This window comes from Carlito syrichta, unplaced genomic scaffold (genome assembly GCF_000164805.1).
Source record: "Carlito syrichta isolate Samal-C Ts95f unplaced genomic scaffold, Tarsius_syrichta-2.0.1 Scaffold305642, whole genome shotgun sequence".
Taxonomy (NCBI): domain Eukaryota; kingdom Metazoa; phylum Chordata; class Mammalia; order Primates; family Tarsiidae; genus Carlito; species Carlito syrichta.
The window spans coordinates 600,960-611,463 of NW_007249738.1; the positions used below are offsets into that span (position 1 = coordinate 600,960).

Genomic DNA, 10,504 nt, shown 5'->3' on the forward strand with positions numbered 1-10,504 from the left:
GCCGTGAACGTGCCACGGCACACTCACTGCGCTGGGCGACAGAGTGAGCCTCCGACTCAAAAAAAACAAAAAAGTAGACGCTTCATGAGGGGCAGGAAGTTCTCTCCTGCGTGAGACGCTATGCACGCACGACTTTGGACAGTTCGCCATATAAGACCTACTATGTGCCAGGCCCTGACATCAAAAGAGGTCACGGACCACCAGCCACTCGCTGAATCCGCGTTCTTCTCGGGAAAAGGAGGACCCAGAAGCCAGCCGGAAGGGTCCGACCCAAAGGGCATTGTCACCTGTGACGTCAGCGCAAAAACAGAGCGGGGTCCCAATTGGCCCTCCGAGCGCGGGTGGGACCGGAATCTCCCCGGCCCCGCCCCCTTCCTCTGCCCCGCTCGCGCATGCGCTCGGGCTGCAGCCTTGCTGCCGCGCCATTTTGCCGGGGTTTGAATGTGAGGCGGAGCGGCGGCAGGAGCGGCTAGTGCCGGCTACAGTCCGCAGCTGCGATTCCCTCTTCAGTTCCCGTGTCCCTGCGAGGTGAGGAGCGGGGCGTGCACGGCCTATCAGGGTGGCTCTTGGGGCCCCCCTGAGGCAGGGATGAGGCGCTCCCGGCACTTCCGAGCGCTGGGAAGCGAGAACCGCGCCGCTGGGCGAGAGCGGAATGTGGGCCTGTCCCTCCGGCGGGGCGCCCGGATCGGGCCTTCGCCTTCCCGGACGGGCCTCACTTCACCCCGCGGCGGCCTGGGTCACCTGCCCAGGCTCGGCGGCCGCGGGGCCTGAGAGGGGCGAGGGCGGCGGAGGCGCGGCCTAACACGAGCCTTCCGAGTGCCCGCCCCTTCCCCTCCAGCGCTGCGCTGATTGGCTGCGCGCCCGCCTTTTCGCTCGGAAAGGCCGCTGCTCATTGGTCGCGCCTGCGTGTCCGTTCTCGGCGCCCAGGGCCGCCCGCAGCGTGAGCAGAGCGTGCGGCGGCGAGGCCTGTCCCGCCCGGGCTCGGGGTGCGTGGGGCCGCCCGGGGGCTGGGGGCTGGCGGCCGCCGGCGATTGCCCTTGTCTTCTGACACTAGCGAAGCCCCTGAACTCATCCTCTATCCCCTTTGTGCTTCTGTCTCCCCGATTGTAAAATGTTCATCGCGATCTCATTTGGCTGAATTTTTTTAGAGACGGGGGTGATCTCGAACACCGGGCTTCTCACCTCGGTCTCCCAATCCTCTCATCTCGGTCTCCCAATGCCGTGAATCGTTCGTGTGGATTAAATTCTGGTTCACGTACCTGTATCATAATAAATGCCCAGTAACGTGGGATGGGGGTGTCCCCATTTGGGGGGAAACGCTGTGCTGTGGTGATTCGGAGCATGGGTTTTGGAATTAGATCTCTGGGATGTACTCTAACTCTCTAGGAGTGTAACTTAGGGCTGGTCAGTTTATCTCCCCGAGCCTCCGATTCCTTAGCTGTAAAATGAGGTTAATAAGGCCTATAATCCCAGCACTTTGGGAGGCTGAGGTGAGAGGATCGAGGCTGTGGTGCCCGTTGAGTGGGCCACTGCATTCCAGCCTGGGCAACAGAGTGAGATTCCAACTCAAAAAAGAAAAATAGATTTTTTTTTTCTTTTTTGGGGAGTCTGAGTCTTACTCTGTCGCCCAGGCTGGAATGTAGTGGTATGATCACTACAATCGGCTCATGGCAGCCTCGACTTCCTGGGCGCAGGCGATCCTTCCACTCCAGCCTCCTGTGTAGTTGGGACTATAGACATGTACCACCACACCTGGCTAATTTTTTTTTTTTTTTAATTTTTTTGGTATAGACGGGTATCACTATGATGCTCTGGCTGGTCTCCAATACCTGGGCTCAAGCAGTCCTCCCACCTTGGCATCTTTTTTTTTTTTCTTTTTTTGAGTTGGAGACTCACTCTGTCGCCCAGTCTCTACCCACTGGGCTCAGGTGATTCTTTTCCCTCAGGCTCCCAAATAGCTGGAACTACAGGGACATGCCACCACGTCCAGCTAATTTTTTGACTTATTATACAGACAAGGTCTTGCCAAGTTGCCCAGGCTGGTCGCAAACCCCCGGACTCAGGCAGTCTTCTCTCCTTTGCCTCCCAAAGTGTTAGGATTATAGGTATGAGCCAACATGCCCGGTTCTGCCTTGGTATTGTAAGGTGCTAGGGTTACAGGAGTGAGCCACCCACCGTACCTGGCCTAGCATCCATGCAGTATTTTAACTTTCAGAGATTTAAAACATGCAAATTTATGTAACCTTTCACTTTGTTTTTGAGTTGAGTTTCACTTTGTTGTTGCCCAGGCTGGGGTGCAGTGGCACATTTACGGCCTTCGCAACTTAAACCTGCTGGGTTCAGGTGATCCTTCCACCTCAGCCTCACTACATACGTATACCACGACACCTGGCTCGTTATGATTTATTGTAGAGACATGGTCTCACCAAGTTGCCCAGGTCTCAGGCAGAGACACCACACCCAGCCCACTTTGTTTTTCTTTTTTCTTTTTTTTTCAGTCAGAGTCTCTGTCCTAGTCTGGAGGGCAGTGGCACTTTACTTTTTTAACTTAAAAATAATCCAGGCCAGACAAGGTGACTCATGCCTATAATCCCAGCATTTTGGGAGGCCGAGGTGAGAGAATCACCTGAGCCCACGGGTTCAAGACCAGCCTGGGCAACTTGGTGAGATCCCATCTCTACAATAAATCAAAAAATTAGCGGGGTGTGGTGGCATGTGCCAGTCGTTGTAGCTACTTGGAAGGCGGAGGCGGAAGGATTGCCTGAGCCAGCAGGTCGAGGCTGTGGTGTCCGTGAGTGTTCCATTGCCCTCCAGCCTGGGTGACAGAGTAAGACTCCTACTCAAAAAAAAAAATAATAATCCTACCCTAGCACCTCAACTCTGTCATTTTAGGTTTCACTTTATTGTGTGGTTTTAGAATCAGCTGCTTTCACCTTTCTGTTTGTCATAGTCAATTTACTAGAATAAATATGAAGAATGATAATGCTTTTGATGAAGAAAATAAATTAAAGATATCTAGCCCTTTTTTTTGTTTTTGTTTTTGAGTTGGAGTCTCACTGTTGCCCGGGTTGGAGTGCAGTGGCATGCTCACAGCCACCGCAACCTCATCCTGCTAGGTTCAGGTGATTCTTCCACCTCAGCCTTCCAAGTAGCTGGAACTACAAGCATGTGCCACCATGACCATGCTAATGTTTCCTGATGTATTGGTCTTGAACCCGTGGGCTCAGGCAGTGCTCTTACCTCAGCCTCCCAAAGTGCCACTGTACCTGGCACCCCGCCCAGCTCTAGCTTTTTAAAATAGTACAATTATGTAGTACTTACTCATCTCTTTTGTATGTCTCTAGGGAGATAGTAGTGAACAAAACATGAAGTCCCTAAATCTCATGGAGCTTGTGATGTAGTGGAGAGAGAAGCACAGTAAATAAGAGAAATTAACATGCCTGATAACATTTAATTTGAAAGTAGAGTAGAGTAAGGGGATGGAGAGTGAGTGAGGTCAGTGCTCTTTTAGATAGGATGATCCGTGAAGGCATCTCTGGAAAGGGATGACATTTGCAGCGGCCTGAATGAAGTGGGCAGTGAGCCATGTACTTTCCAGGGACAGAGCTGTCCAGGCAGAGAGAACTGTAAGTACAGAGCCCTGACATGTATGACCAAGTAATACAGGGCAAACCTCAAAATTCACTTCTTTCTTGAAGTACAAATGAACAAAAAATTAATTATGGCAGATAAGTTGATCATTTGTTCATGTGACAGATGTAATGGACTTCTGTTTTTTTTTTTTTTTTTTTGAGTTGGAGTCTCACTCTGTCTTCCAGGCTGGAGTGCAGTGGCACGTTCACAGTCACTGCCGCCTCGACCTGCTGGGCTCAGGCAATCCTTTTGCCTTAGCTCCCAAAGTGGTGGGATTACAACCCCCTAGTTTCTAACATGCTGCCTTGCATGAATCCCCAAAAATAGAATAAATTTGTATGTGACAGAGAAAGGCCAGTTTTTTCATAACTTAGATACACTGATACAAATGATTTTGCTTAGCAATAGCAAAGTTTCATGATTTCATAACAGATTCAGCATTTCAGCCCCAAAAATGAATGGGAAAATGAATTGACTAAATCACTTCGTTCCAAAGTGTGTTTCATTGAAAAGGGGAAACTTTGGGTTAAACATGTAAACTGGTAACTTTGCAAATTCCTAAAGCTTTCAAAGTGCTTTGTATTGTGAATCTCCAAAATGGGGCAGGCTATAATGTGTTGCATTTCTTTTTTTTCTTTTTTTTTTTTTTTTTAATTTGGAATCTCACTCTGTGGCCCAGGCTGGAGCACAGTGGCCTGCTCACAGCTACCGCAGCCTCGACCTGCTGGGGTCAGATTATCCTTCCACCTCAGCCTTTCAAGTAGCCTGAACTACAGGCATTTGCTACCATGCCCGGCTGATTTATTTATCGTAGAGATGAGGTCTCACCAAGTTGCCCAGTCTGGTCTCAAACTCGTGGGCTCAGGCAATCCTCTCACTTCGGCCTCTCAAAGTGCTGGGATTATAGGCGCGAGCTACCATGCCCGGCCATGTGTAACATTTCTAAACTTTGATTTAAAATATCAATTTCAAAGATAGTTTTTGAATAGATTATATGCATGGTTGAGTCAGATGTGATGTTCTCGCCCATAGAGTGGTACACCTTGATTTAGAAGGAGTGAATAGATGGATGATGGAGTCTCCTAAATCATTCAAAATTTAGCTTCCATTGTGATGAACACATTTGTTAGTTAGCAGGAAGGACTGCAGTAAGGAAAATACGGATTGTTCTTTGATAGAGGCTCATGGTTTCTGGGTGTTGAGTACTATCCCATCTAAGGACAGCATTGGATATAGCCCTTTTCTTATCTTTCTAACCTTTTTTTATTTTATTTTATGTTATTTTATTTTTATTTATTTTTGAGTTGGAGTCTTACTCTATCGCCCCAGCTGGAGTGCAGTAGCATACACATGGCCACCGCAGCCTCAACCTGCTGGGCTCAAATGATCATTCTGCCTTGGCCTTCCAAGAAGCTGGAACTACAGGCATGTGCCACCATGCCTGACTCATTTTTTGATTTATTGTAGAGATGAGGTCTCATCAAGTTACTCAGGCTGATCTCAAACCCGTGGACTCAGGCAGTTCTCTGACCTAGGCCTCCCAAAGTATTGGGATTATAGGCGGGAGCCACTGCTCCCAGGTATGGTCTTTTCATTGTCTGGATTATTACTGTTCAAAATCTCAGTCATCTTTGACTCCTTCCTCTCCCTAGATGTCCTCTGGCCGCCCTCTTCTCATCAGCCTTTCTGTTGGGCTATGCCTGCCTTCACTCCAGTACAGTCCTCTGTCCACCTGGATAGTAGAAAGAGGGTAGACTTATGGAGCTGAACTGATTTGAATCTGATTTCTATTAACTATGTGTTATTTGGGGCAAGTTAGTTAACCACTCTGGGTTCCCTTCCTTGTATGTAAAATGGTTGTGTGAAATAAACGATATGATGCATATAAAACATCTAGCACTATTAGCCTGGTTGTGGCATCTTCCCCTTTTAAGTAAAAGTGTCCTGCTGCATACTGTGGTTCACACCTGAAATCCCAACACTTTGGGAGGCTGAGGCAGGAGGATCACTTGAGCCCAGGAGTTCAAGACTAGCCTGGACAACATAGCAAGACCTCATCTCAAAAAAATTAAAAAATTATCCGGGTGTGGTGGCCTGTGCTTGTAGTCCCAGCTACTTGTGAGGCTGAGGCAAATGGATCTCCTGAGCCCAGGAGGTAGAGGCTGTGGTGAGCCCTGATTATGCCACTGCACTCTAGCCTGGATGACAGAATGTGACCCCCCACCCCAAAAAAAGGAAATCTTAACAGTTCTATTATTGTTCTCTTACTCATCAACCCCATTTTGTATACCATTACCAGCCCAAAGTTCCTATGCTCCCCTTTCATTAAATTTTTGCCATTTCCAAAGACTTTGCAGTGGCTCCTGTTGTACATTAATATCGTGCAATTCGTCAGCCACCTTAGTCTTCTCCATTATTCCCCTCTTCCCATCTGTTACTTTGCTCACGCTATTACCTTTGTGAGATAGGTCCTCATCCTCCTTGGCCTGTTCAAATCTACATATTCTTCAAGGTTCAGCTTGAGAATCTGGCAAGTCTTAAACCAGCTTAGCAGTTAAGGTGCTGTGTGATTCATTTGTCTTCTCAGCTTCAGGGGACAAGTGAGTTTCAGAATTTCTTTTGCATGCACATAACTGTGGATTACTCCACATGCCCAGTGGGGCCTGGGATAGCACCCTGTAATCAAACACAATATTCCTTTAGTGAAACACTTACATACTAAGTGAGGCAAATGAAATCTATATTTATAACATCAGACAATTCAGGCCAGGTTTTGCTGCCACATGAATTTGCTGCAAACTTGTTAAAACTCTGTTTATTGATTTTTGGATTTCAGGACTACAGGAAAGGGATTATCGGCCTGTACTTGGCATTTCAGTTGCGTCTTTTCAACTTGTAGGGAAGCTCCTTTGAGGGTGGGAATTTGATTGCCCGTTGTCATAGACGTTTTATTTATTTATTTATTTATGTTTTTTTTTGAGTCGGAGTCTCACTGTCGCCCAGACTGGAGTACAGTGACACACTCATAGCCACCCCAGCATCAACCTGCTGGACTCAGGTGATCCTTCTGCCTCATCCTTCCAAATAACCAGAACTACAGGCCTGCACTACCATGCCTGGCTAATTTTATCATTTATTATAGAGACAAGGTCTCACCAAGTTGCCCAGGCTGGTCTCAAACTCCTGGGCTCAGGCAGTCCTCTCTACTTGGGCTCCCAAAATGCTGGGATTACAGGTATTAGTCACCACACCCTGCTCTTTATTACTTTTTGCAAAAATTATGCACTTCATTTTTTTTATTCTTTGTCATAGAAGCCTGTGGTTAATTTGGTGCATGCTGAAAAGGTTATGTTTCCAGCTCCATGTGGCTGTATGTCTAAAATTGGCCAATTGCAGTCTAAGCAGAAACAGGATTTTTTTTAAAGAATATTATTGATATCCCTTAAAATTCAACCATTTTATGCGTAATCCTTGATGAGTTTTAGTAAATTTATACAGTTGTAATCTATCACCACAGTACATCTTGAGAACATTCTGTCACCCCCAAAAAGTTTTCTCGTTTTGCACTTAATTTTATCAACTCACTAACAACTTGGAGACCATAAAGTTCTATTTATAGCATTCCCAAGATTTTTGATATATTGGTAATAATGCACATATGATACATGTAGTCTGTGTATGTGTTGCTTTTGTATGTTTTTTCTTTTAAGTGACAAAATTTTATATATTGTGTACATGTTTTGAAATATGTATATATTATAGAATGGCTAAATCAAGCTAATTAGCGTACATTACCTCACATACTTTTTTTGGTGGTAAAAACACTTAAAATCTACTCTTAGCAGGTGTGTTTGTTTGTTTTTGAGTTGGAGTCGAGTGCAGCCTCGACCTGCTGGGTTCAGGTGATCCTTCCACCTCAGCCTTCCAAGTATCTGGAACTACGGGCATGTGCCACCATACCCAGCTGATTTTTTAATTTATTGTAGAGATGAGGTCTCACCAAGTTGCCCAGGCTGGTCTTGAACCCATGGACTCAGGAAGTCCTCTCACCTTGGCCTCCCAAAGTGCTGTTATCATAGACCTGAGCCACCCCACCCAGCTAGCAGTTTTCAAGTAAACAGAACATTTATTACAGTCACCTTGTGTAATAAATCTCTTAAACTGTGTTTCTTAGCTTTTGTTACTAATTATATCTACATAGGCCATTTATTTAGCTTAAAATTTGTAATCTGTTACATTGCAGTTTTTTGGTCAGTCATATGTGTTTTGTTGAAGCTTTAAATAAGAGAAAAAAAAATTTTTTTTTGAGTCGGAATCTCACTCTGTTGCCCAGGCTGAAGTGCAGTGGCATGCTGCTCACAGCCACTGCAGCCTCTACCTGCTGTGCTCAGGTGATCCTTCCACCTCAAGTAGCTAGAACTATAGGCATGTACCATGCCCAGCTAGTTTTTGATTTATTGTAGAGATGTGGTCTTACTGTGTTTCCCAGGATGGCCTTGAACCTGCAGGCTCAGGCAGTCTTCTTGCCCATGCCTTCCAAAGTGCTGGGATTACAGGCATGAGCCACCGCCCCCAGCTAAATAAGAGAACTTTAAAATCATAATCACAGCTGTCATCTTTTGAACTTCAGAATTATATCCCTAGATGCAAATTCTCAGCATGTAATTTATAGTGAATACTTGTGATTACATGTTGTACACAAGGAGTTCATTCTCCTTTTTTTCATCTCAGAATCTTTTCTTTTTTTTTTTGGAGTTGGAGTCTCACTCTGTCACCCAGACGGCCACTCCCGGCCACCGCAGCCTCGACCTGCTGGGCTCCACTGATCCTTCTGCCTCAGCCTTCCAAGTAGCTGGAACTACAGGTGCGCGCTACCACGCCCGGCTAATAATTTTTTGATTTATTGTAGGAATGAGGTCTCGCTAAGTTGCTCAGGCGGGTCTCAAACCTGCGGGCTCAGGCAATCCACTCACCTCAGCCTCCCAAAGGTGCGGGATTACAGGCTGAGCCACTGAGCCCAGCTCATCTCAGAACCTTATACGAAGTCTTTATTTGCTGCTTAAAAGTTTAATTTCTCAGCCAGGTACGGTGGCTCAATCTGTAATTCCAGCACTCTGGGAAACCGAGGTGAGAAGATTGCCTGAGCCCAGTGATTCGAGACCAGCCTGGGCAACTTGGTGAGACCTTCCCTCTATGATAAAAATCACAAAAACTATCTGGGCATGGTGGTGTGCGTCTGTAGTTCCAGCTGCTTGAAAGGCTGAGGCGGAAGGATTGCCTGAGCCCAGCAGGTCGAGGCTGCTGTGAGCGTGCCACTGCATTCCAGCCTGGATGACGAAAGTGAGACTCCAACTCAAAAAAAAAAAAAGTTTAATTTCTCAGCCTGGGCAACATAAGCAGACTCTGTCTCAACAAAAAAATAAAAAAATCAGCCAGACATGGAGGCACGCACCTATAATCCTGGCTACTTGAAGGCTGAAGTGAGTGGATCACATAAGCCTAGGAGTCTGAGGTTGTACTAAGTTGTGATTGCACCCCTACACTCCAGCAACAGAGCAAGACCCTGTCTCAAGAAAAAACATTTTTTAAAATTTCTCACTGTGTGTCTTTAAAAAAAGTTTGTATACTAATTTTTAATAACCATTTTTTAGCCTTTTTCCATTGCATAAAATCAGATAAACTTATTGGTGACTTTGAGCAGTTCTTCAGCTTTGTTTTTCTGTTCCCTTCTTTTGGAAATTTTGGGATTTTTTTTACCTTTCTCCCTTGTCTCAAAATTATCTCACAGTCTAGAGAGCGGTGGCATGCTCTTGGCTACCTCGACCTACTGGGCTCAGGCGATCCTTCCACATCAGCCTTCCAAGTAGCTGGAGCTACAGGCATGTGCCACCATGCCCGGCTAATCTTTTGTTTGTTTGTTTGTTTGTTTGTTTGTTTGATTTATTGTAGAGATGAGGTCTTGCCAAGTTGTCAGGGCTGGTCTCAACGCCCAGGCTCAGGCAGTCCTCTCACCTTGACCTTCCAAAGTGCAGGGATTATATGCGTGAGCCACTACGCCCAGCAATCATTTTTTTAAAAACCCCATTTTAGGCCAGGCTGTGGCTCACACCTGAAATCCCAGTACTTTGAGAGGTCTAGACAAGAGGATTGCCTAAACCCGGGAATTCAAGACCAGCCTGGGCAACATGGCAAGACCCTGTTTCTACAATAAATAAGTAAAAAAAAATTACCTGTCATGGTGGCACCTATAGTCCCAGCTATTTGAAAGGCTGAGGCAGAAGGATCGCCTGAGCCTAGCACTAGCCTAGCAGTTCGAGGCTGCAGTAGCTGTGATCTCGCCACTGTACTGCAGCCTGGGCGACAGAGTGAGACTGACTCAAACAAAAAAAAAAAAAAAAATGCCTATCTTCTGGACCCTTGTCTCAGCTAAGAATCCAGATTGTAGCCTATATCAAAACACAACAAATGAATGACTTTCAGACAGAGGAAGAACCATAATATTGAAAGCCTTTTTAAATGTAAATCACTGTGGCTCCAGGTGACCAATTAACCAAACCTTATTTTTTATTTTAGATTCTATAACAATGGAGCTCAGTGATGCAAATTTGCAAACACTAACAGAATACTTAAAGAAAACCCTTGATCCTGATCCTGCCATCAGACGTCCAGGTAAAGAAAATGTTTGCTGGTTATTAATTATTTAAGGACAAAGGAAACTTTGCAATAAAACTTTATTTACAAAGACAGGTGGGGGGGCTCTGAATTTAGACCCGAGGCCACAGTTTGCTGGCCCTTGTTTCTGTTTTTTGTGAATTTTTTTTTTTTTTTGAGTTGGAGTCTCACTCTGTCGCCCAGACTGGAGTGCCGTGGC

At 45.9% G+C, this 10,504-nt stretch overlaps 1 protein-coding gene across 5 annotated transcripts in view; it reads left to right on the forward strand.

The window, feature by feature from the left end:
- Positions 1-339: 339 nt before the first annotated feature.
- The window catches only part of CSE1L (chromosome segregation 1 like), a 49,347-nt gene continuing 39,182 nt past the window's right edge, over positions 340-10,504 (forward strand). For 3 of the 5 annotated variants that reach the window (XM_008061934.2, XM_021714397.1, XM_021714399.1), the window contains exons 1-2: positions 361-528; positions 10,207-10,302. In XM_008061934.2, the coding sequence (XP_008060125.1) occupies positions 10,218-10,302 (85 nt within the window). In that variant the 5' untranslated portion in view covers positions 361-528; positions 10,207-10,217. Of the gene's footprint in view, positions 529-10,206; positions 10,303-10,504 lie in introns of all 5 variants that reach the window. The other 2 variants (XM_021714398.1, XM_021714396.1) reach the window with 2 other exon arrangements.